Source organism: Aythya marila (genome assembly GCF_965140915.1).
Source record: "Aythya marila genome assembly, chromosome: 10".
In the NCBI taxonomy this organism is placed as follows: Eukaryota; Metazoa; Chordata; class Aves; order Anseriformes; family Anatidae; genus Aythya; species Aythya marila.
In genome coordinates this window covers 13,838,312-13,862,183 of record NC_139051.1, presented here as the reverse complement: position 1 = coordinate 13,862,183, position 23,872 = coordinate 13,838,312, and the positions used below count along the sequence as shown (strand labels likewise).

The window sequence follows — 23,872 nt, the reverse complement described above, 5'->3', positions numbered from 1 at the left end:
CAGTGGGGTCCAGCCCGGGCGATCCCCCGCGGGTGGCTTTGGGGCTCCATCCGCGTCCAGCCTGGGATCCCACAGCGCCCACGGTGCCGCCAGCAGAGCTGCCACCACCCTGCCAAAAAACCCACGCCAAGAGCCAAGAAATCCACCCGCCGGCGGGCACTGCCCTTCCCCTGCGTGCTGCCTGCTGGGGCCGTAAACAGGCGCAAGAAAACGCCTCAAATTTTCCAACCCCGTGTGCCGGGGGCCGGGTGGCACCCGCGGTGGCTGTGGGGTCAGGGCCGGGCGGGCTGTGGGGGCGCAGGAGCGGGGCCCGGCCGCGTGTCGCAGCGGGACGTGGAGCTGCCCGGGGCCGAGCCAGGGCGGCCGCATTGTTCTGCCGCGCCCGGCCGTGACGCCCGCCGCCGGGACACCGCGAGCCGTCCCCGCCGGGGTCGGTCCCCACGGGACAGCGGGCAGAGCCGGTGCTCCGGGAGCTGTGGCAGCATCCCCATGAGCTGTGTAGGTTGCTGTCATGAAACCTTTCATCAGCGGCTCGTTTTCCAGCCGGCCGGCGTGGAGGAAATGATGCGAGGCACATGCGGTGGCAGGAAAAGGCTCGCGGGGCTGCGGGGTCGAGCAGGATGCAGGGCTGCGCTGAGATCATGCTCGCTCCGTCCGGCAGGGCCGGGACAGCGGGCGGCATCCCGGCGTGGGGTCACGCCGGCGATGAGAAACTCGTTAGCTGAGCGCAACTGACGAGGCTCCGATTTGTCAGGCGGGTGATTAAGGAGCGGACGCGCAGATCCTGTCCCCGTGGGGCTCGGCTTGAGTCAGCGCAGCGCGGCCGCACGCAGCCAGGGCAGGATTTCCACTCGGTTTGGGAAGAGGAGCCGGCCCCAGCAGCTCGTTAAGCGGCAGGTCCCAAATCCCAAGCCGGGGCATCGAAGGGGGCACCGCTAACGGCCCCGGCAGCAGGAGCCCTCCCTGCTGGTGCTCACCCGAGCAGCATTTTCCACGTGCTCCTGCCCACTTGGGAAAAAATCCGTGAGCGAGCAGAGAGCTTAGCGGCTCGGACTCATCCAGCACCACGTTCACGAGCCCCCACCCGGTGCCGGAGGACGCCGAGAGCTGCCGGGTTTCGCCACCGTTTTGGCAGCAGGCAGCGAGAGGCGGCTGTGGTTTCGGAGAGGAGAAGCTGAGATTCCTCGGGTCCCCGCAGCCTCCCTCCTCGCGCAGGCTCCCGGCCGCGGCCCTCCCCATTGAGCTGCTCCCAACCTTGCGGGATCTACAAACAATTTTATTGAAATTTAACAAAAAGTAGACAGATGCACTCGGAGGCAGAGGAAGGGCCATAAATAGTGTACGTTTCTCAACCCCCCCGCTTCCTATCCACACGCTAGAGGAGCAAGAACCCTAGTGTCGGTGAGTACGCTTCAGCTACACATCCACACGGGGAAGCACAAAGTTGCACAGAGGTGGTAAAAAAAAAAATAACACACGGCAAGGAAACCTTCCTTTTTTTTTTTTTTCGCTTGCTCCAACGACACAGTGGACACAGATACTATTTACAGCGATCTTCACATTTTTCCGGGTGCCTTCAGCCGCTCCCGAGGACCCTCCAGGCTGGGGAGGAGAAGCAGGGCGAGGCAGATCGGCGCCTGCCCGCACGGCTTCGCCGCCTCTCCTCGGCGGGGAGAAGAGGGTGGGAGAAGGCGAGTTTCTGGGGGAAGCGCGGCTCGCTGCCCTGGGGGAAGGGAGGAGGGGCAGGGCAGCCTCTCAGCGAGAACAAAGCGGCCCCAGAGAGGCGGTTTTCCAGGAGATTGCGGTCTGAGCCTGACTCGGAGCAGGTGGCGTGAATAAGAAACTCTTCAGAGGGGGATTGTTTGAAGACAGACTCTTTCAAGCAAGCGGGAGAACAAAAGATGGGGAGAGAGGCGCCCAGCATCACAGTGTAGACCAGCTCCCCGCTGGAGCCCTGCCCGGCACATCCGCCTCGCCCTCCGTGCCCGCCCTGTCACTGGAACAGCGGGTGGGGGACGCGGAGGGAAGAGGTGGTGACAGGAAGACGGCAACAGCCACGCCGCGGTTATCTCCCCGGAGCCAGGAATGTGGCCCCGCGCCCGGGGCCGCTCCGGCTGGGCACAGGGATGGATACGGGATTGGATACGGGATTGGATACATCCAACGCAGACGCCGATAGGGCCGGCGGCCAAGCGCCAGCAGCTTAAATCAAAAAAAAAATAATAATCGAGGTAGCGAACGTCTGAAGTGCTTAGAAAGTAAATAAGTTCTGGGATGAAAGAGCAGGGAAGCCGGGCGGGCTGCTGCGGGAGCGGGCTGCGGGGCAGGCTGACACAAGGCTCCTCGGGGCCGTCGCCGGTCCCGCAGCAGCTGGCCCGGAGTCCCGGGGCCCGCTGGCAGGGTGGGGGGGAGATTTTTGGGTGTGGCTGAGGCGCCCCCAGCCTCGAGCAGGAAGGGTGAGGAGAAGAGAGCAGGACCTTCCGGAGCGGAGCAGAAAGCCTCCCGTTAAAGTGCATGGCGTTTCTCCTCCTGCCGCCAGCTGGGGCGCGGGGGGAACCGTGGTTCACATGGCCAGGGAGATTTCCAAGCCGGGGCAGGCCTAGCGAGCGATTGTTTGCGAGGGACGGGGAGGGAAGCGATGATTTCCTTCCTGCCGGGCTCTGCCGAGGCCGATCCCATCGGGAGGGAGGGCGAAGCTGAGGCGATGCCCGGCCCCGCGGCAGCGAGGGGCCGTGCTCTGCAGGAGCCAACTCGCTCCCGCGGCGCGGGCGGGGAGGAACCCGGAGGGCCCCACGGCCGGGCAGCGCGAGCGGGGAACGCGCACGGGGAAGGGGCAGAGGTCCGAGGGAACGGCACCCGATCTCCGCCCCGAGAGGAGCGCAGCACCCACCGGGCGTGCTGCCGGCCCGGCTCCTGGTCCCCCTCCGTCAGAGCCAGCTCCACACAGCGCCACGGCGCCGGCCACCTCGCCGCCGGGCAGCGGTCACCTTGCCCTGGCTCTCCCGGGGCATACCTGAGAAGCAGGGGGCTTTGTCTGCTGAGCAGCGCGGGCTCGCTCTCCCTTTGCCAGCTCAAACGCAGCAGCTCGCGTGCAGTTCCAGTCACCCATCCGAACGTCGGCTAGAGGCTACAAAAGAGATTTCAAGTCTTCTGACTCAAGCAGGGGTGTTTGTAAGCAGTCGTTGCACGAGGTCACCCATCTCCTGCGAGGAGCAGCAGCCAAGCACAGCCCGGCCGAGCCCGCTCCGTCCCGCCTTGCCCCCGGGCGAGGGGAGAGCCACAATCCACGTCTGAGTGTCCGAGCGTCCTCCTTCATCCCTCCGCTTCGCCGGGAACTCGGGGCAGCCTCGTGCGGTGACACTCGGGGCAGTCCCGCCCGTGGGCAGCAGCACCCGGCGGTCACACCTCGCAGATGATCACGGGGAAGTCCACATGAATGCGAGGGTGCTCCAGTTTCACTATACCCTGAAAGGAGAGGCAGGGCAGTGGGCAGGGGGACAGAACGAGTGCTCTGGGGGCAGATGAAGCTCCGCAAGTCGCCCCGCGTGGTGTCGGCACCACAGAGGGCACCGTGCCCTCCAGGAACCAGACCCTGAAGCCGCCGTGGCACCAGGTACCCGCAGAGTGCAACACAGAAGCGCTCTGCCCTTTGCCCCCATCCCTGGAGAGCCAACGAGGCGCGGCCGCTGCCGCCCACGCCGGGTCTGGAGCGCAGCCGGGCGCGGGAGGAGGGAGCCGCTCTGCCAGGCACTGCCCGTGCAGCAGCTGAGGCGTGACTGGCAGAGAGCGGCTGCCTGGGCTGCTCCCCCGGCACCTCGCATCCACGGGATTTAAAAGACTGAAAAGAGCTCTCTGAGAGAATGCAGCGAGGGCAGCTGGCACGCAAGAAAAGCAGCTTTCTGTCCAGAGGGGATGCTGCTGAATGCAGGCTCCGTCCACGCCAGCTACAGGCGCCTTTCCCATGCCCCGGGGCAAGCGTCCTCCTGTCACAGCACCGCCAGGACCCTCTCGCCGGGCGGCAGCGTGAGCAGGGCGCTGTGCCCGCCGGGGCGAGAAGCACGTGGCTGCTTGGCAGGAGCAGGATAAAGGCCCACAGAAAAACCTGGCCCTGTGAAAAGCTGCTCTGTGCCCTCTCCAGCTGGGCCAAGCTCTCCCACTGGGTGGGTTTTAACCTGCACCAAGGGCTGGGACACAGCTCCCTGCCCACGCCCCATCGCTGTGAGAGCAGCAGAGCCTGTCCTGCTGGGGGCTGCCCACCCCTGGAGCACACCAACAGCTCCCCCTGGGCTCACACCTGCGTCCTGCCCTTTTGTGTACCTGAGAGACTCCTGCGGGGTGCTCTGCAGCTGGGTTTCCTCCTCCCTTTTCACCATTTACACCCCTGAGAAGCTTCCCTACACTTTAGTTATCTTTCTCCGGCACCCCAATTAGCATCCTGCCTCCTGCCTGGCTTCACCACGTTCACTTATTTCGAGGGAGCACTAAATCCTGAGCACCTCCGAAGAGGGAAAAACATCGCTGGCAGCACTGTTGTCACCACCGAGCTGGAAGGGGGATGGGCACACTCGTGTCAGCACATGACTGGCTTTGGCTGCTGCTCCCAAACTCTCTGCTGCGATGTGACAGCTGTGCAAACACCTGCGCCTCAGGGAAGGTATATGGTGCTGGGCTGCCACGGCCTGGTGCTGCACCCTGCCACACACGCCTCGGTGAGCCACCGCCCGGCCTGGTGGCTCTAAAGGACCGGGGCTCTGCTCCTCCCTGGAAAGGGAGCTGGGAGACTGTCACCATCTCTCCCTCTTCTGCCACTGCCTGGCAAGGTGACGTGGGGGAGCTGGGACGCCCAGCAGCCGTAGCTCGGGAGTAGGAGCTGTGGGAAAAGCAGAAAGCCAACGCCCTCCCTGCAGTACGGTGCCCTGAGGTTTCCTCCTAACCCTGAGGTGTGCAGGAGCTGCTGCAAGGCCAGGACCGCGGGCGCAAGCAGGACGTTCACCACCTGCCTTCCCCCACCCCTCTGCGCACGCTACCTGAGGTATCAGGTTCTTGTGGATCCTCTTCAGCTTGGCACGCTTCCTCCCGTTCTTGGTAACGATTGTCTCCTCATAGAACTCGTGGGCAAGGTCCCCGTCCTCGTCGTAGTACATGGAGCTGCGGGAAGGCGCAGGAGGTCGTCAGAGGGGCGGCTGCTCCGGGCCATCCGTGGGGCCAGGCGGGGAGGCGGTGGCAGGGGCGGCCCCTCCCATCCCGTGCGGTCCCGTGAGGCCCGGTCCCAGCCCCTCCGGTCCCGCTCCCGGCTCCAGCCGCTGCCGGTGGGGCCGGGGATGCGCCGCGGGCCCGCTCCGGGCGGCGGCCGCGTTGCCATGGCAACGGCCCCCTAGCAATGGCCCCCTAGCAACCACCCCCATAGCAACCGCCCCGCGCGCTCACCCCGTTGCCATGGCAACGCCCCCCCCCCCCCTCCCGTCCCCTCTCTCACCCGCGGCGCGTGAACACGAAGGGGGTGGCGGCGCGCGCGCCCCGCGGCCTGGCCAAGGCCTGCTGCCCGCCGGGGCCCTCGGCGCCGCCGCCGCCGCCACCCGCCGCCGAGGAGGCGAAAGGCCACAGCCCCCGCGACTTGGAGCCGCTGGCGCCCATAGCGGCGGCGGCGGCGGGGCCCCGAGGCGGGGCGGGGGGCGGGGGCCGGGCGGCGGCACCGACGAGCTCCCGGCCGCCTCCTGCCTCCGCCGCCGCTGCTGCCTTGCGACACTTCCGGCGCGCGGCGGCGCCCCCTGCACGTGACACGGGGAGGCCACGTGACGCAGGGAGGCCACGTGACGGCGGCGCCCGCTCCACCCCACCCCACCCCACCCCACCCCTCCCCTCCCCGCCATGCCCGAGGCCGCGGGTTCGAATCCCGGCGCCGCCACAAGTCGCACAGAGAGGCCCGAGCCGCGGGGGTGCAGCCGCTTTATTCCTGTCCCCCCCGCCCCATCCCGTCCCATCCCGTCCCGTCCCGTCCCAGCGACGTCCCCCCGCCGGCAGGCGTCCGTCCTGGTGCTGGTGGCGGTGGCGGTGGTGGCGGCAGTGGTCACCGCGCTGCCCGCGTGGCCAGGGCGTCCTGCATCTCGCGGCGGCAGCGGGCGTAGCGGTGCCGGACGCGCCGCACCTGCTCGTCCTCCTCGCGCTGCAGGATGCGCAGGAAGTTGTGCAGCTCGGGCAGGGTGAAGGCATCCCACTGCGGGGCACAGCGCGCCTGGCACCGGGCACGGCAGGGTGCGGGTCACCACCCCGCAGCGCCCGGCCCCACGTTGTCCCCGTACTCACGTTGACCTCCCCGCTGTCGTTCTCCTTCAGCACGAAGCTCAGCGCCTTCTCGCTGGGGCCGGCCAGCAGGCGCAGCCGAAGCGGCTGCTCCTCGTCCGAGAGCTTGCGGAGGAACACTGTGGGCGGGTGGCTGTGGGTCAGCACCGCCAGGGTGCTGCTGGCACCGTGGGGACGCCGCCGCTAGCGTGGGGATGGGGACACCACGGGGATGTGATCAGCGTTAGGGGGACACTACTGCCATAGGGATGGCACCAGCGTCATGGGGACACAATCACCAAGGGGACACGGTCATCGTCATGGGGACACCACTACCATAGGGATGGCACCAGCATCATGGGGACACAATCATCAAGGGGACACAGTCACCACCAAAGGGACACAGTCACCATCATGAGGACACCACCACCATCATTGGAACACAGTCACCGCCATGACGGGGACACAATCACCAAGGGGACACAGTCAGCACAAAAGGGACACAATCACCACCATCATGGGGACACAATCATCACAGGGACACAATCACCACCAAGGGGACACCACCACCACCACGGGGACACTGCCACCACCACCACCAAGGGGACACAATCACAATCATGGGGACACAATCACCACCAAGGGGACACCGCCACCACTAGAGGGACACACCACCCACCGCCACGGGGGACACTGCCACTGTGGGGACACTGATGCAAATGGGGACACCACTATCAGGGGGGCCACCACCCTACAGGGCCACTGCTGCCCGGGGAGTGCTGCCACCACAGGGCCACCACCACAAGGCCGGTGCTGCTGTGGGGACACCACTGGGACCCCCCAGGTGCTACCTTGGTCATCCTTCTCGGACCTCTCGAAGAGGGCGAACTTGCGGGGGTCGTCCACCACGGTGAACTTCCTGAGCAGGGCGCTGATGACCTCGCTGGCACGGGTGTGCGAGAGGACGTGCAGGTGCTTGACGGTGCCGCGGGGCAGGTAGAAGGACGTGCGGCGCTTCACCCCCGGCCCGCGCTGCCCCGGCCGCCCCCCAGGCCCCCGCTTGGCAGCTGGCACGGAGACGGGGCGCGCCAGCTTCAGCTGCACCTTGATGAAGCCGGTGAAGGAGCCGTCCTTGTTCTGCCACGGGGGAGACGTAGGGGTGGTGAGTAGGGGACCCAGGGCAGGGCGCCGCGGTCCCCGACGTTCCCCCCGATGTCCCCGTACCAGGCTCATGAAGAGGTTGCTGTTGATCTGGCTGTTGTACTCCTTGATGCGCTGCTCCACCTGCGCCGGGTCCAGCTCGGCCGTGTCCCAGCTGCTGGGCTCATCCTGCGGGAGGGCAGCGGGGCTGAGCAGCCACCCCGGGGGGACACTGCACGCACAGACGTGGCCCTACCCCGTGAACAGTGGACGGGGCGTGCGGGGTTGCATCAGCCCTGGCACTCAGCCACCGGCCTCATGTCCCCTCCCGGCGTCCCAGATCACGGCGGTGTCCCCGAGGCAGCCGCCAGCCCGGCACCGGGACAGGGCTGGGTACCCGATGGGGACACCCCGGGGGTTTGGGGCAGCCCGCCTGGAGCCGCTAATGAGTATTTGGCTAATGAGTATCTCCGTGGTGCCGCGGGGCTGAAGCGCAGCCGGGAGTGCTGCTGGAGGGACCCTGCTTGGGCATGGGGACAGCTCGCCGCCCTGCTCGACGTGCTGCAAGCCCCGCGCACCCCACGGGCGCCCCGCAGCCAACGTGGGCACCCCAGGGACACCCCAAAGACCCCCAATAGGCACCCCATGGACACCCCAAAACCCCCCCCGATGGGCACCCCACGGGCACCCCGCCCCAAGCCATGCGCGCCCCCGCGCTGCCCCGGCACGCAGCCAGCTGCCCCAGGACCGACCCCCCTCCAACACCGTGTCCCCCCCATGACGTCACCCCTCGTGACGTCACCCCCCGTGACGTCAGAAGCGGCCCGGGACCGACCTGGCGGCGGCGCGGGCGGCGGCCGAGGGAGGTGCGGGCGGTGTAGAAGAGCTCGGGCTCGGAGTCGGAGTCCTCCTGGCTGCAGTAGCCGCTGCTGGCCGCGCTGCCCCCCGTGCCCCCCGCGCCTCCCCAGCGCAGCGCCAGCGCCGCCGCCGCCGCCGCCCCGCAGCCCCCGGCCGCCGCCCCCGGCCCTGCCCCGGTCTCGGTCCCGGCTCCGGTCCCGGCCACGGCTGCGGCCCCTGCCCGGGCACAGGGGCTCTCCCTGCCCCTCGCCAGCCCGGCCGCTCCGGCTCGGCTCCGCACGGCCCCGCTGCGCCCCGAGCGCTTCGGCTGCGGCTCGGCGCGGCTCGGTGCCGCCGCTCGGCCCGCTCCCGGCGCGGCTCGGCTCGGCTCGGTCCCCGCTCGGCGCGGCACCGTGGCCCGCTCCCGGCGCGGCTCGGTTCGGCGCGGTCCCTGTCGCGACCCCAGCCTGGGCTCGCTGCTGCCCGCTCCCCGCTGCCCGGCTCGGCTCGGCTCGGCTCGGCTCGGCGCGGCCCCGCTGCTGTCCCGGCTCGGCTCAGCACGGCTCCGCCCCGCCGCGGCCGTTGAGCTGACGCGGGCCGGGGGCGGCGCGGCGCGGCCCCGTTTCCGGCGGTGATTTCACCCGGGCAGGGTGCCCGAGGGGGTCCGGGGCTGCGGGGGGGCACGGCACGGCACGGCACGGCATGGCATGGCACGGCATTGTACAGCACAGCACGCCTTGGCACGGCATGGCACAGAATGGCACAGCACAACATAGCACGCCTTGGCACGGCATGGCACGGCACCGCACACCTTGGCATGGCACGGCACAGCGCAGCATAGCACACCTTGGCATGGCACGGCACAGAATGGCACAGCACAACATAGCACGCCTTGGCACGGCATGGCACGGCACCGCACACCTTAGCATGGCACGGCACAGCACAGTATATCACACCTTGGCATGGCACGACTCGGTACAGCACGGCACAGCACAGCATAGCACACCTTGGCATGGCACAGCACGGCATGGCACGGCACAGCCCATCCTGGGTTGTGTCCCCCCCCCTCCGTGCGCCCCACGTCCCCTACCACATTCGTGTCCTTCTCCAGCTCCTGCTCGGTGCCGTCGTCCTCGTCCCCGGTGCCCAGGGGCCCGTTGCAGTCCAGCCGCACCAGGGCCCGGCACCGGTAGTGGCAGGTGAAGCTGCAGTCTGGGGACAGGGACAGGGGGCACAGTGGGGACACCGGCACCGCCAGACCCCCAGCTACACCCGGGGGATTTGGGGGGGATTTGGGGGTGCTGCCCGCTCACGCTGTGCTGGGGCACCCAGGGCCAGCACCCGCGTGGGACCCAGTGCTGTGCTGTGCTGCCTGCTGATACCGGGGTGCCCCTGTCCCCTCCCCGGGCTGCCTGTGGGGGGGATGTTTGGGACCAGGACCCTCAGTTTGGGGGTGCTTGGTGCCGGGACACTCACTGCCCCGGGGGGTGCTCAGTACCGGGATGCCCACTGCCCAGGGGGACACTCGGTACCGGGATGCTCGGTACCGGGACACCCACTGCCCCGGGGAGATGCTCAGTACCGGGGACGCTCGGTATGGGGACGCCCACTGCCTGGGGAAATGCTCGGTCCCGGGACGCTTGGTCCAGGGATGCTCGGCCCCAAGGTGCCCGCTGCCCGGGGGATGCTCGGTCCCGGGATGCTCGGTACGGGGATGCCCAGTACCGGGGGATGCTCGGTCCCGGGACGCCGTGCCCTGTGGCGGGCGGCCGGGTTGGGGAGCTCTACTCACGGCGGCACTGGAGGCTCTTCCTGCCGCCCCCCCAGATGAAATCCCCGCAGAGGTCGCACCAGGTGTGGAGCCCGCGGCGCCGCGGCTCGAAGCGGTGCCCGGTGCCCGGTGCCGCCGCCAGCCGGGGCTCGGGCCGCGCGGCGGGGCCGTTCCGCCGGGCCGGGCTGATGCGCAGCGCGTTGGCTCGCTCCAAGCGGCCCCGGCCCGGCCGCGGCTCCGGCTGCAGCTCCCGCAGCTCGATCAGCTCCATGGCCCCGGGAGCCGCGCGGCACCGCGGGGGAAACTGAGGCACGGCCGGGGCCGCTCCACGCCCCCCCCCGGCCCCGGCGAGCGGCGGCTGAACCGGCGGCGGCTCCGCTGGCTGCGGGCTGCGGGGCGGGCTGGAGGCGGGGACGGGGCGGGGGGCCCGGGGCGGCCCCGCTCCGTGCGGTCCCGGGACCGGAGCTGCCCCGCTCCGTGCCTCAGTTTCCCCGACGGGGCCGCCCCGATCGGCCCGGGGCCACCCCCGGGTCCCGGCGGCAGCGGCACCCCCGAGCCGTGCCCGGGGGCTGCCAGGGGGCACTGCTCCAGGTGAGAAAACGCAGCCTGTGACACTGTGGCACCGCCACCTCCACCAATCTGGCCGCTGGGGAGCAAAGCCCAGCTCCCAGCCGGGCTGCTGCAAGCCCCAGTGACACCAGTGACAGCACTGGGATCCCCCCCAGTGCTCTGGGACCAAGCCCTTGCTGCTGACGTCCCAGGAGAGAGAGAGAGAGAGCATCTTCCTGGGAGCCTGGGAGATGGCAGGCGCTGAGCACCTCAGAACCTCGCCTGCTCGCTCAGGTCCTCGTGCTAACCACATCCTCTGCCTCCCGCCCCTGCTGCTCTAACGGCACGAGGTGGCCTGGGGGCCTCTGCGCCCCGCTCACCGCAGGGACGGGCTCACACCCTGGCTGGGGTGTGGGGTGGGCTCGACTTTTTTTGGTAACCACAAGGGTATCAGCTCTTTTTCAGGTTTTCCAGGATTTCTCATGTTGCATCACGGAGTAAAAAAAACAACACACAAAAACCTGCCCCCGGGTGCAAGGGAGGGGAGGAAGTGGTTTATTGCATTCAGAGAGGAGAAAAGAGGGGGAGCTGAGCCCCGACAGGGTGCAGAAGAAGAGGGGGTGGTGGGGAGAGGGAGGCTGAGGCTGCAGGGGGCTCGGCGAGCAGCAGGCGGGGAGGGGCTGCTGTGAGCCCACCCCGGTGGTCCCGAGGGGCTTCTCCTCCTGCAGGCCAGGCTCTGCCCTGCTCACGGGGCACCCGCTGTCCCCGCTGCCTGTGCCAGCAGGCTGCAGGCCGTGCGGTGCTTCGGCCAGTGCTGGACCTGGCACGCCCTGTGAGGGGGAGCCGCGGCTCAGGGCTGTGCCCGCTCTGCCGGGAGCTGAGCGGTGCCACCACCACCCCCCAGTGCTGCAGGGACACCCCGACCCCACAGCAGGAGCATGGTGCTCGCCAGCATCCCCTCCACCAGCACCTTGGGGACACGTCCCCTCTGCAGGGTGGGGTGACGGGGGGCTGGGGGCTGCCTTACCGCGTGCAGTACCACTCGTTGCGGCAGCGGGAGCACCGCTTGGCTGCCTCCACCCCACACACCCGGCATCGGGGCTTGTCGGGGGCGAGAGCCTCCAGCAGGTCCAGGCTGTAGGTCTGCGCCCACCTGCAACGGGGACAAAGGGGACAGGGGGCGAGCAGGGAGCTGTGGCACTGCCAGTCCCTGCTGACTGGGACAACTGGTCACACCGGGCACGGGGCAGGGCCTCACCTGCGTGCCTGGAGCTTCAGCTCCTCCTCGGTGGGGCTGAAGGCGTGCTTCACCTGGTGCTTGGCGATGGCTTCCCACTTGCCCGCGTTTTTCCTGAGGAGGTGGTCCCAGATGACGGGCACCTGGCGGGAGAGGCAGAGCTGGAAGGTGGCAGCACAAGGGACGGGAAGGGACAGGAGGGCAGCTGGCCCCGGGGACAAGGAGCAGGGTGAGCAGAGGCAGCACGCAGAGGTGCAGGCACAGCGCGTGTTTTTTGGTTACCCTGAGGGGCCGGATCCCCTTCCCTGACAGAGGTGAGGAGCGTTAGGTGAAAGGGGCACAACCTTCGGGAGCAGGAGCTTGGCTGCGAGGCCCCAGCTCCCAGACAGAGCCCCGAGCTCTCAGCACTGCACCAGGCAGTGAACCCAGCACTCCGGAGCTGTTTGCCTGAGCAGATTTTTCCACTCGTCACTTCCCCGAAGGCGAGCACCAGGGGAAGGGCTGCTTTTTGCAAAAGGGAAAGCGTCGGCCCAGTGCTGCGAGGAGAGGAGGAGGATGCTTCAAACGGTGCTGGCAGCTCCAGCCAAGTAAAAAATAGCCAGGCCTGGGAGGGGAGGAGGCTGCTCGGGGAGAAACCGAATGGAAAAGACTTTTCTCAGCTTGGCTCGGTGACAGGGAGTGAGTTCACTGCTTGCTGGGCAGAGCGTGGAGCCCGTGCGTGCGCTTCCAGCTGGCTCCCCCTGCCTGCCCTTGGTGGAGGCAGGAGCAACGCAAGCCCAAAAGCGGAGTTGTGGCGAAGAGCAGCAGCCCAGACAAGGGCTGGACGAGGTCCCCAGCGGGACAGATGCCTGTCTGTGCCCCACTGACACGGTGGCAGGTAAACTGGGGTGCACGGAGATGCTTTAGAGACCTGCCCTCCTCTTTACACACAGAGTTTCTCCCCTCGGCTCACGAGGAGGCATCAGAAACACTTTTCTCCAGGAGTTACAGCTTCACAGTCTGGAAGACGCACGGACCCCACGATGCCTGAAGACGCTCAGAGCCCATCGGCCAAGCCCCAGGCAGCAGCAGGGAATCGGTCTGCCTCCAGCCCCTCTCCTCAGAGCACTGCCTTGGCGTTTTTCTGCAGGCAGCGTGCCAAGCAGCCCTTGGCCAGGGCTGTGGAAGGGGCTCTTCCTAGGGAAGTCCAGAATCCAGCAGGAAAACAACGATAAATGTCAAACAGTTATCAGTTAAAATGAGCTGGGGTTGTCTCTGCCCTGCGGAGCCACCACCCTGACGACTCAGTGCAGTCTCGACAGCTGTTTACAGCCCAGCTTTTATGCCATGAGGAGTGACTGCTTGGCCACAGCTGTAGCAGAGGAAGGGCAGGAGAAGCGGATGAAGTGGGAGCCAGCTGAGCCGGCAGTAATGGTGTCACAGTGACACGGGTGCTTGACACTCTGCCACCTCTCCAGAGCCGAGTTTGGCAGGAGGAAAAAAAAGGGGAAGGGAGTGACAAGGATCAAAGCGGAGCAGCTGGAGAGAAGAGCAGAGCTGGAAGAGCCACCCCATACCTGCTCCAGCACGAGATCCTTTTTCGGCGGAGCCGGCTCTGTCACTGCGAGGTGGCTCAGAAACCTCTGCATCTCCACCAGGTTGGGCAGCTGGTCCAGCAGGACGTCTGTCAGGAATGCCCGGAGCTGCAGCCACGCAGGGGGTGAGAAGAGCGAAGGGAGAGAGGTCAGGACAGGGGAGCCAGAGCTGGGTTATGGGGCTGAGGAGTGAGAGGGCTCCGGGTGTGTGCTGGGCACCTGCAGGGGCACTGTCAGAGCAACTCATGGGGGTCCCTAGCAGTGCCCAGGCAAACGCAGCCCTTGTGCTGCTGGCACGGTGTCAGACCCCGCTGCTCCCACACCGCTGTCCCCTACAGAGCCTACCTTGAGGAGCTGGCTCTTGTTGAAGCTGTCGAAGCGGTATTTGCGCTGGCATTCGGGGCTGAGCAGAAGGTTGAGGAGGGCAAGCCACACCTGCCCGTCGAGCTTGGTCATCTTCACCTGATCCTCAGGGGGCACCTCGTGCCACGCACCGTTCTCAAACTTCTTGAGCTTGCCTGAGGGAGAGACAAACGTGGGGCTCCAGGGAGAGACAGCTCGGAGGTGGGGTGCTGCCCTGCGCTCACCTCCTTGCTCTGGCTCAGGCGAGCCCCCCAGTTTCTGCCTCCCTCAGCTTCCCCAGCCCTTTGCTCAGCACAGCAGCCTTCCTGGTACAACACCAATGCACCAGAGAGCACGGAAAGCACAAAGAACGCGTCTTGAAGCAACAGGGCTGTGGCAGGAACTACAAGATCCCTGTGATACCACCTTCTGTACTCGGCCAGGTACTGAAGAACACTAGCAGATGATGGGGGCCCAGCAGAGCGGCTGCAGAGGCATATTTTGGGGTATCAGCAGGGCCAGTACCTGCTCTGCCTGAGGTTCTTCTGCCAGTGAAAGCCAGAAGCAGCACGACCATAACAGACATGACACAACAAGCAGCTGTGCTGCTCCGGGGGATGGAGGAGGATGTAACCCTGCATCTGCACAGCCTGGAAATGCCTTTGTGCTCTGGTTCTTTCCCATCCCTCCCTCGGGGCCCTGGATCAAAGCTCCTCTGACACCCCAAGCTTGCAGGCGGAGAGAAGGGATGCGTTTCCTGTCCGGGGGAAGAAGGAAAGCCCCGCATCCAGCTGGGCTCCTCTCAGCAGGCACGGAGCCACGTGCTTCCCACAATCTCTTCCTCTCTTGCCCGCGCTGTGAACCCCTGCTGAGGCTCCTTCCCCTCGCAGGGCTGCAGCGGGGAGCGCTGCTTCCCACAGGCTGTGCCCGCTCAGAGGGGCGCTGCGAGGAAGCTGGGGGGCAGTGGGGACCCTGCCTGGCTGCAGAGCTGCAGGACGCACTGTACCTGCTTCGTGGCAGCTCCAGGGGCAGTGCTCCACCAGCTGGACGAGGAGGCAGGGCAGGTTGTGGGTGTTCAGCATCCGTGTCAGCGCGCTCAGGGGCAAGCTGGAGATAGAAGGGGTGAAATGATGCGCTCAGACCACGGCCAGAACAGATACAAACGCTCCCCGAGGCAACTGGGAGAGGCAGCAGAAAAACAATGATGGTCAGAGCAGCTCCTGTTCCCACAAGTACCACAGAGCAGGGCGGAGTGCTGCTGTATTCGCCTCCCGGGGCACAGCGCCGCTGCCACCACCGACACAGCCAGCGGCTGAAGGGCGCCCAGGCCTCCAACCCGCAGGAACATCAAAAAGGGCTGCTCAGGGCACGTCCCTGGGCACCCACCTGTCCACCTGGTCGGTGATGTACCGCAGCACCGAGAGGGCTTTCAGGGAAATCTCAAACTCCATCGCCTCCGCCTGCTTCTGCAGCTCCTGCGGAGGGGCAAGCACAGACTCAGGATTTCAGGCCCCGTTTCCCCGGAGCTACGAGGAGGCAGCTTGTTGGCTGCACATCAGCAACCACGGGCTGGGGAGGAAACCAAAACCCCATGGAACAAACTCTGGTTCTCATCTGGACTGCAGCAGCGCTGCTTCTTTGCCAGAGCAGGGACAGGAGCGCTTGCAGCTCATCCCTCATCTCCCTGCCCGTTACAGGCCACAGGGGGTACCGGCGGTGCCAGGAGTGCCACCCCCTGCAAGAGGACAGTCCCAGACTGCTGCTCTCTCCCTCCCTGGCATCACCTCGTGGCCCGGCAGAGACACACGAGGCTGCAGGAGAGGGGAGTTGCATCATCACGAGGACGAGGAGGAGAATCTTGGCCCAGGCACAGCCGCAGTCCCGATCTGACCCTTTTCTGGGGCTGCCTCTCCCCTCCAGCTCACTTAGGGCCAGCAGAATATGTCCCTGTGGCTAACCCAGCCCACAGCTACGCAACCCAGCTTCCAGTCAGCGTGGGCACCACCTCCATCCTCCACGCGCCCCGGCTAGCAGCCCGCACACCCTCTGAGTCAGCCCCTTTTGAGACCACCACGACGTCGGGGCTGCGAGGTGCCAATTCCTTCTCCGCTCCCCTCCCAGCTGCTCGCCAGCTCTCGGCTCTGCGTGCAGAGCTCTGACCTCAGCAGCTCCCAGTGGACGCCGCTCGCGTTCCCCTAAAGCTTCCAGGAAAGCTGGAAATTTCGGGCTCTCCCCCTCGCACAGGTCACCGCCTCCCTCTCCAAGCTCCCCCGGCAGAGTGGCAGAGCTCGTGGGGCTGCCCATGGGAGCCCCGCTTCCCCACAGCTCCCGCTGGCGGCTGGACCTCAGCGCTGCTGCCACGGCGCAGGGACCATCGGTGCTGCTGGGTGTCAGCGGAGCAGTGCCCCAGGGTCACCACGGCATGCAGCTGTAACAGCCAAGGGGCCCCGCGATGCAGGAGGGGGCAGGAGCTGCTTTGTAGCACGGGGTTATTGTATGCGGAGAGGCTGGGATAAATCGGAGGAAGCCAGGCTTCTTGGGAGGCGAGCGCTTTTCAGAGCCCAAGTAGCCAGAGAGGATTGTTCTTCCTCGAGCTGTGTCAAAGCACAGAGCCCTCGCCCCCCCCCCAGCTCAAGCTGGGAGAGCGTTTCCTGGAAAACATCCCCATTGTGCTCAGGAGCCCTCCGCTTCCTTCCCCTTTCTGCGAGAGGAGCACGTGCTCGGGCAGCAGGCCAAAGGATGGAGCAGAGGGGAGGTGCTGCCAAGTTCGCAGGCTATCGCTTCAACTCCAGCTCTCCAGATGCTCCTCGTGATCTGCACGGCTCAAGGAAAAAAATTTAGGTGCTGGGAAGCAAAAAGAGCTCTCACAGCAGAAATCTGTGAGCAGCCACCCTGAAACACCCGACCGGGAACAGCCCTGGACTCGCTGCTGGCCCGGACCAGCGAGGAGAGGAGGCGTTCCTCAGAGAGCAGAGGAAGTTGGAGGGAAATGCATCAGGGCAATCCCTAGCTGTGTCACACGTGGAGTTACGGATGGGATTTCTCTCACGGTTAACCCTGGCTGGCTCCAGTGGCAGCCTGAGGTCAGGAGGTTTCACCAGCTCCATGGAGACGGAACCACACAGCTTTCAAGAGCAGCAGCAAACGGCCAACCCCCTGCACTGATTACTTTGCCTAATTATCAACTCTCCAGCTGCCCCCCAGCTCAAAAACCTGTCCTGCAGGCAGCCTGAAGCTGGCACTGTCACGAGGCAGGGAGGAAGCGCAGCTGTGGGGTGGAGGGAGGAGCACGCAGCCTGTCCGAGCTGGGCACAGATGATCTGTAACACCAGAGTGCCTCGGAAAGGGCAGGAGGTGCCAGTGCTGCAGCCGAGGCTTTCTCTGTAAGAAAACCTGCCTGGGCTTCTTCAGGCTGCCTGCTGCCTCCATCACTTGTGTCCCCAGCAAGCGAGAGGACTTTCTCCTCACCTGCATGGACGACAGGCTGGCCAGGTCCTTGGGATGAAGCTCTTTCTGGGTCGCTGCCTGTCCGTTGGTGCTTCGAGCTGCAAGCAGGGTCAGCTTTCGGTGGCAGTAATCGATCAAATCCAGAACGCTGTCCTCTGCCGACTCGCAGATCTCCTTCACAACGACAAGAGGTTCACAGGGAGCCAGCCCCCACAGCTGTGACTTCCCACCCTTATGCTACAGCAAGCTGAACGCTCACCTTGTAAAAAAACACCGTCTCCAAGAGGTTGATGATGGAGGCTTCGTGATGCAGCTGTGGGGGGAAAAAACAGCAAGTGGGTGGCACGGGCAATGGGATGGGGTGCGGGGTGAGAAGCTGCTTCTACAGCTGTGGCCAAAAGCCAGCGTGGACAGTGCTGTCCTGAGACCAGGAACCACGAGATAATTGCCTTGAGGCAATGCTGCAGACAAACAGCTGCTCGGGGAAGACACGGCCCTTCCCCAGCAAGGTGTCACTCTGGAATGAAAATTGGCTAAAAGTTCAGAGTTTTGGGGCAGATTTGCCTTAGATCAAGGGCTGCGTACCTCCACAGGGAAGCCAACTTACTGAGATCACTCTCTTGCCAAGAGTGGCCCGAGGGATCTCAGCTCTCATCAAGAAAAAGCTACTTTGTCTATTTTTTAATGAGGAGGCACATAAGCTGTGGTTAGAACCACCAGAGAAAAAACAGTGCTGCAAATACCCCCGGGGAACAGCTGTTCAGGAGCCAGAATGGGGAAAAGGGTCTAGCCATTCCCTGAGAGGGCTCCTCAGCACCCCTCCAGGAAGCAAGGTGTGTGTGGGGGGCACTTCTGACAATTTTCTAGGCACCGATCTGCTCCCGGTCACGGAAAAGGCAAGGACATAACAGGGACTGCCAAAATCCCAGGGGCTTTACCAGACAAAACAAAGTCCTGTGGGGTCTGTTAACCAGCAGGTACAGAACCTGCTGTCTAGAGCAACATCTCAACCTGCTGAGAGGTAAAATCACAGCTCTGAGACCCCCAGCGCAGGATTTATTTTTAAATACAGCAGCGTCTGCCCAGTTTCCACTCACCACCACGTAGATGGGAAAGGTGCTTCTCGGGTGGAAGTCCTCCAGCTGGCACAGCACGGGGAAGACCTTGTGCTTCCAGACCTCTGCTGAGATCAGCTCCCCGATGAGAATGGGAATCTGGACAGGAGCGGAGCCTTTCAGACAGGTGCGAGGCAGAGGGGCCAGGCTGGTGCCCAGCGCCCCGCGGCCGTTTCAGTCCTGGGGCACACGACGCAGCACCAATTTGCTTTCTTACACCACCAGTTTTTGAGCCTTCCTTTTGCAGCAGATACTACATGAGTGGGAAAGCCCAGGAAGCCAGGGGACCAGGCAGAACTGCTATTTCCCAACACAACTGCCACGTTTTATCACCCACATTCAGTTGTACAGACTTTGGGGAGGCATCACAAATCAACAGCTCTTCACTGAGCTTTTCTCAGAGACCAGAGAGTGCTGCTGGGGTTACAAAAGGGAAAATATCCCCGAGGTCTGGGCAGTGCCAGGGCCCCACACGACCCTGTGCAGCCCAGGCTATTTATTTTGTGGCTGAGCCACGCAGATATGGGGCAAGGAACCGCAGCCAGTGGGGTCAGCACAAACCAGCACCTAGAGAGGAACCGGAGACCAACAGGCAGGAATACCACAGCTTGGCTTTTAATTATTATTATTATTTTTTTTTAAAAAAAAAGCAACATTGGCAAAACACCAAAGATCTTTGCCAGCAGATTCTTCACCATCGACGATTTATCCCCAGACTGGCCGCTGTCCAAAAGCCGATCCCAGCTGGAGGCTGAGGGCCTGGCACAGGGATCACTGCTGCCCCCACCCGCCGCCCTGCCTCACACCATCCCTCCTGACGATGCAGTTTGTGATTTTCTCATACACAAAGAAACTCTGGGAGGAGTACCAGGAGCACACAGCACCCGCGTGGGGCAAGCCCCGAGAACCTGCACTCCTCCATCAGGGACCACCCAGCCCCTGCAGTCAGGCACAGGACATTTTGGGGTGCTCGCCGCCGCCTTTCCTGACAGAGCAGGGATGGGCCGAGAGTTGGGGGCGCAGGGACAGGGCTGGGCAGAGCCGGGTGTCCCCCGGCCACCCGGGGCTCACCTTGGCGTGGCTGACGAGCAGCTCGGTGAGGAGCTGCTCCTGGCCGGCGGCAGCGCTGAGGATGGCGTGCATGTTGAGCTTCTCCACGCTCTCGTGCTGCCGAAGCCACCTGCGGGGCAGCGGGGTCACCCCGCAGCTCACACCCTTCCTCACACCTCCACAATCCCCAGTCCTCAGGGGACACCCCAAATTTACAGCCCCACGTTCCCACCACCCCACCCCAGATTGGGGCAGCCCCAGCCCTGGTGCCCCTCCCTACACCTCTCCCAGACCCTAAAAATATTAGGAGGGGGGGCACACCCCACATTTACAGCCCCTGGGACCCCTGCTCACCCCCCTCCCAGAGCCCCTGGGGACCCCACACCCCAGACCCGCAGAGGGACACCCCATGCTTACACCCCTCAGCCCCACTGGGCCCCATCCCCTCAAGAGACCCCCAACGCCCCCCAGACTGGGGACACCCCAAATTTGCCCCCCCCCCCACCCCTAGGGACCCCCCCGCACCCCTGCCCGCCGGCATCCCGCAGCTCGGTGCCCCGCAGGGCCTGCACCAGCGCCTCGACCTCGGCGGGCAGCAGCGGCCCCGCAGCGGCCATGGCGGCGTCGTTGTTGCTATGGCAACAGCGGCCATGATGGCGGCTGGGGCCTTCGCCGCGCCCTGGGGGCGCCCAGCACCGTGTGGGGACACAACGGGGGGCACTGGGGGACACAGGGGGCACTGGGACAAGGGGGGACGACTTGGGGACACACACGGCGCACGCCCCAGCCGGCCCGGCTCCATCACTTCCAGCACACGATGATGTTGGGGTCATTCTCCAGGCGCTCATCCAGCTCCTTGTAGCTCATGCCTGGGGGGAAAAATGGGGTGCCTGGCATCAGTGCTGCGTGTTCCCTCCTCACACCTCATATCCCACCCCCCCTGAGCTCCTCCATCCCCACCTGGACCCCGTGTGCCACTCCTCTGGGGTTTAATGGCTCCGAAAGGTGAGGGGGGGACACCCCAAAAGCACCCCCGGGCACACAGCACTCCCTGCCCGCCCCACGGCTCCTCACCCGTCTTGCAGCAGATCTCGTCGTAGCTGTGGCAGCCCGTGTAGAGCCGCGCCGGGTGGCTGCGCTCGTCCCGGGCCACCTTGACGGGGTATTTCTGCAGCCTCCGGATGAGCCCCTTCATCAAACCGAACTGGATGAGCCTCCTGGGGGGACCAGGGGAGAGAGGGACGCGATGCTCAGTCCCTAGACGTCTCCTCCATCCCCTGCCCGTTCCCCCAGCCCTCCCGCATCACGCCCCCGATGGGGCTCCGACCTCTCGTCCACCCTCTGCAGCTGCAGGGTGTAGCGGGAGATGAGGTCTCGCACCGTCGTGCCAGGGCTGAGGCCGCAGTACAGCTGGAAAACGTCCCGGAGGCTGGCTCGTTTGTGCCCTGTGGGGACAAGATGCTGTCAGCTGCCACAGATGGGTCCCCAAGCACCAGGACGCCATGCGGGAGCAGCGTACCTGGCTTGGTGACGTAGGACAGGCACTCCTCCTGGAGGCACTTGTCGTCCACCAGGTCCTGGACCTTCGGCGTGGTGCAGTAGACGTTGGAGTACTGGGAAGCAAGGGACGAGCAGCTTGGTTTTGCCATGGCTCAGGAGGACGATGGGTGTCCCCCATGGGGCCACCCCACCCGTGGCTGCCAGCTCACCTGGAGTATGGAGACGAGCGTGACGACCCCGTAGTACCTGCAGGGCAAGGGGAGAGGTGAGAGGGGCACAAATCCCGGCCAGTTCCCTCCACCCCTAGTAAGGGCCGGGCTCATCCCCCTGTGCACTCACAGCAGGTTCTGCACAGCGATGCGCACCAGGTTCAGCTCCACGTCGGCTTCAGCAGAAATCTTCTGGACGTGCCGAAACCCATCGATGTAGGGCAGGATCTGAGAAGGGGAACAGGAGGTAACAGGTACCAAAATCATGAAGGAGGCACCCATAGCATCACCCCACTGCCCACGAGGCTCCCCTGGCGTGCTCAGCGACCAGGTCACCAGCAGCACCGAGCACAGAAAGTGGGGAGCGCTGAGCTGTGCTGGGCACCACGGAGCTCTGGGGCAGCTCATGCCCTAAGCACCCTCCCCGCACGGACCTGCTGCGTGGTGAGGTCCCACTGGGAGTTGAAGAAGTCGTCCTTGTCCTGGGTGAAGACGGGCACGTCGTACTCCTGCACGATGGGGGGGTCCGGCCGCTGCTCGATCACCTTCAGGTGGATGGTGTTCGACTCATCTGGAAGGGAAGGAGCCTGAGTTCTTGCAGGAAGCCCTGCAGCTTGCAGCCAGCAGTCCCAGAACGCCTCCCAGCTACGTGGAGGAAGGTGGCTGTGGCCAGAAACCTCATCCCTCTGAGCCAGGCTGGCTCGGGCAGGCCCCAGCCGTGAGCACAAAGTGCCAGAAGCAGCGCAGGGCCGGCTGCTGCCTCTCAGCCCCGCTCTGCCCTCGCTGCCTGGCTGGGCTGCGCTGCAGCACCTACCTATGGGCAGGGTGCACTTTCCTTTGGCGTTCAGCTCCTCCAGCAGGATGGTCATGATGGGCACCAGCTTCTGTTTGCTCTCCTCATTGGAGATGAAGCCGCTTTCCAGCTAAAGAAGGCAGGAAGGAGGTCAAGTCAGCTCCTCCCAGAGGGGTCACTGACTAAGGAGCCGCGCAGCCCAGATGCTGCCTTCTGTCAGCCTGAGTGAGCCTTCCTTCTAGCAGAGCAACAAATTGAGCCAGGCTGCTGCTGGAATGTGCAGTGAAGACCCTGTACCACTACCAAAGCAAGAATCTTCCCAGGAAAAAATACAAAATAAAGCTGCAGAGCAAGAAGGAAGCAGGAGGCTGGGGAGCCCCCTGCTTGATTCAAGACCTACAAGAGGAGAGGCCTGCTGAATGCTCACAGAGAAGTTTGGGGGCATTTGTAACCCTTAAAATTCAGAACAGAACACAACACCATAATTCAATTGGAAGGGAGCTACATCAAGGCCACGTGTGTGAGCACTTCAGGGCTAACCCAAAGTGAAAGCACGTTACTGAGGGTGTTATCCAATGTCCCTTGAGCACTGACAGCCATGGGGCATCCAGCACCTCTCCAGGAAGCCTGTCCCAGTGTTTGGCCACCCTTACGATAAAGAAATGTTTCCTAATGACCAGCCTGAGCCTCCCCTGCTGCAGCTTTGTGCTGTTCCCATGCATCCTGACATCTGTTATTGGAGGAAGAGACCAGCGTCTACCTCTGCATTTCCCCTCCTCAGGGAGCTGCAGAAAGTCATGAGGTTGCCCTGGCCTCCTTTTCCCCAAACCAGACAACCGGAGTCTCCCCAGCCTCTCCTCACAGGATGTGCCCTACACCACTCTTATTGCCTCTTCTGGATGCTTTCAAGCACCTTTTAGATTGGGAAGCCCAGAACAATGCACTATGCAAGGTGAGGCTGCACCAGCACTGAACATAGTGGAACAACCCCATCTTTTGGCCGTCTGCCACCACCAGCACCCCGAGGTCCCTCCGTGTGTGGGTGCCAGCCCCACAGCACCCTCCTCAGCCACAAACCTGCCCCGGGGGCACCGCGGGGCAGGCTGAGGAGGGGGAGCCCTGGGGCTGACCTCCAGGGTGGTGAGGTAGCCGGCCAGCTTCTTGACGATGGGCTCCAGGGCGCAGGCCTTGGCTCGGGCGTCGCAGACAAAGCCGAGGTTGAAGAGCAGCGCGTTGCGGCTGTACTTCTTGTGCTCGATGCAGACGGGGCAGCCGATCAGCTTCTTCTCCATGGCCGTCCTAGGGGGAGGCAGCAGAGCCTGAGCCTGGAGCCCCATGGGGAGCAGGGTGTGCTGCCTCGCCCCCCGGGGCCGCGGGCACTCACACGGTGATCAGCTTGTTCTGCAGCTCGGGCTTGGTGATGACGAACACCTGCACCGTGTCGAACAGCTCCCGGGAGATGAAATCCTCGGGCACCTGCGGAGACACAGGGAAGTGGTGGAGTCACCGTCCCTGGAGGTCTTTAAAAGACGTTTAGATGTGGAGCTTAGGGATATGGGTTAGTGGGGACTGTTAGTGTTAGGTCAGAGGTTGGACGCGATGATCTTGAGGTCTCTCCCAACCTAGAAGTTCTGTGATTCTGGGCTTCTGTGACAGCGCCCTGGCGACAGCGGAACGGACACACCCCGGAACCAGCCCCACGCGGTGCCTGTTTCCCCGCCGGACACATTTCCCCGCCGGACACATTTCCCCGCCGGACACATTTCCCCGCCGCCGGCCCCCCTTGCGGTAGCGGTGTCCCCTCGCCGCGGGTCCCCCCGGGTGCCGCTCCCCCTTAGAACCGTTCCGCCTCGCTGCCGTTCCGCCCCCCCACCCCGGTGCCGCTCCCCTCCCTCCTTTCTCCCCCCCCGGTGCCGCCGCACCTGGTAGGTGATCTTGGGCCCCAGCGTGGGGTGGAACTCGCTGAAGAACACGCACTCAATCCTCCCACCCATGGCCGCCCCGCTGCCGGCCCGCCCCGCCCCGCTCC

The 23,872-nt window shown here is 64.8% G+C and overlaps 4 protein-coding genes across 5 annotated transcripts; all 4 read right to left on the bottom strand.

The window, feature by feature from the left end:
* Window positions 1-1,239: 1,239 nt before the first annotated feature.
* TUSC2 (tumor suppressor 2, mitochondrial calcium regulator) lies at window positions 1,240-5,806 on the bottom strand. Its single transcript, XM_082768337.1, has 3 exons — window positions 5,477-5,806; window positions 5,028-5,148; window positions 1,240-3,465 (listed from the first exon to the last, which is right to left on the bottom strand). The coding sequence occupies exons 1-3, from the start codon at window positions 5,632-5,634 to the stop codon at window positions 3,400-3,402; spliced, it is 345 nt and encodes a 114-aa protein (XP_082624463.1). The 5' UTR covers window positions 5,635-5,806; the 3' UTR covers window positions 1,240-3,399.
* Window positions 5,807-5,987: 181 nt separating this feature from the next.
* Window positions 5,988-10,396, bottom strand: RASSF1 (Ras association domain family member 1). Its single transcript, XM_082768103.1, has 6 exons — window positions 10,049-10,396; window positions 9,347-9,468; window positions 7,504-7,608; window positions 7,131-7,416; window positions 6,304-6,419; window positions 5,988-6,214 (listed from the first exon to the last, which is right to left on the bottom strand). Exons 1-6 carry the CDS (start codon window positions 10,296-10,298, stop codon window positions 6,068-6,070), a joined length of 1,026 nt encoding a protein of 341 aa, XP_082624229.1. The 5' UTR covers window positions 10,299-10,396; the 3' UTR covers window positions 5,988-6,067.
* Window positions 10,397-11,131: 735 nt separating this feature from the next.
* ZMYND10 (zinc finger MYND-type containing 10) lies at window positions 11,132-20,100 on the bottom strand. The gene is made up of 12 exons (XM_082768380.1): window positions 19,867-20,100; window positions 19,363-19,471; window positions 18,274-18,390; window positions 17,436-17,489; window positions 17,198-17,350; window positions 15,116-15,204; window positions 14,736-14,836; window positions 13,733-13,905; window positions 13,370-13,495; window positions 11,835-11,956; window positions 11,604-11,729; window positions 11,132-11,406 (listed from the first exon to the last, which is right to left on the bottom strand). The coding sequence occupies exons 1-12, from the start codon at window positions 19,956-19,958 to the stop codon at window positions 11,322-11,324; spliced, it is 1,347 nt and encodes a 448-aa protein (XP_082624506.1). The 5' UTR covers window positions 19,959-20,100; the 3' UTR covers window positions 11,132-11,321.
* Window positions 19,341-23,848, bottom strand: NPRL2 (NPR2 like, GATOR1 complex subunit). Of its 2 annotated transcripts, XM_082768376.1 has the most exons (12): window positions 23,766-23,848; window positions 23,228-23,319; window positions 22,974-23,142; window positions 21,865-21,973; window positions 21,485-21,621; window positions 21,181-21,278; window positions 21,051-21,087; window positions 20,861-20,954; window positions 20,669-20,786; window positions 20,416-20,558; window positions 20,113-20,210; window positions 19,341-19,471 (listed from the first exon to the last, which is right to left on the bottom strand). In XM_082768376.1, exons 1-11 carry the CDS (start codon window positions 23,835-23,837, stop codon window positions 20,143-20,145), a joined length of 1,137 nt encoding a protein of 378 aa, XP_082624502.1. In that variant the 5' UTR covers window positions 23,838-23,848; the 3' UTR covers window positions 19,341-19,471; window positions 20,113-20,142. The 2 variants fall into 2 exon arrangements, with proteins under 2 accessions (XP_082624502.1, XP_082624501.1); XM_082768375.1 differs by lacking the exon at window positions 19,341-19,471 and having other exon boundaries at window positions 20,008-20,210.
* Window positions 23,849-23,872: the final 24 nt, after the last annotated feature.

Coding starts and splice junctions, on each gene's coding strand:
- TUSC2 (XM_082768337.1), bottom strand. CDS start 5,634: ATGGGCGCCAGCGGCTCCAAGTCGCGGGGGCTGTGGCCTTTCGCCTCC. Junction 5,149..5,476: donor TTCGTGTTCACGCGCCGCGG/GTGAGAGAGGGG, acceptor GCCTTCCCGCAG/CTCCATGTACTACGACGAGG. Junction 3,466..5,027: donor ACAAGAACCTGATACCTCAG/GTAGCGTGCGCA, acceptor CTCTCCTTTCAG/GGTATAGTGAAACTGGAGCA.
- RASSF1 (XM_082768103.1), bottom strand. CDS start 10,298: ATGGAGCTGATCGAGCTGCGGGAGCTGCAGCCGGAGCCGCGGCCGGGC. Junction 9,469..10,048: donor GAAGAGCCTCCAGTGCCGCC/GTGAGTAGAGCT, acceptor CCCTGTCCCCAG/ACTGCAGCTTCACCTGCCAC. Junction 7,417..7,503: donor GCAACCTCTTCATGAGCCTG/GTACGGGGACAT, acceptor CCCCCGTGGCAG/AACAAGGACGGCTCCTTCAC.
- ZMYND10 (XM_082768380.1), bottom strand. CDS start 19,958: ATGGCCGCTGCGGGGCCGCTGCTGCCCGCCGAGGTCGAGGCGCTGGTG. Junction 18,391..19,362: donor TGCTCGTCAGCCACGCCAAG/GTGAGCCCCGGG, acceptor GCTCCTGTCCAG/ATTCCCATTCTCATCGGGGA. Junction 11,957..13,369: donor AGGATCTCGTGCTGGAGCAG/GTATGGGGTGGC, acceptor CTCTCCCGCCAG/GTGCCCGTCATCTGGGACCA.
- NPRL2 (XM_082768376.1), bottom strand. CDS start 23,837: ATGGGTGGGAGGATTGAGTGCGTGTTCTTCAGCGAGTTCCACCCCACG. Junction 21,088..21,180: donor ATCGCTGTGCAGAACCTGCT/GTGAGTGCACAG, acceptor CTTGCCCTGCAG/GTACTACGGGGTCGTCACGC. Junction 20,211..20,415: donor CGAGATCTGCTGCAAGACGG/GTGAGGAGCCGT, acceptor TTTTCCCCCCAG/GCATGAGCTACAAGGAGCTG.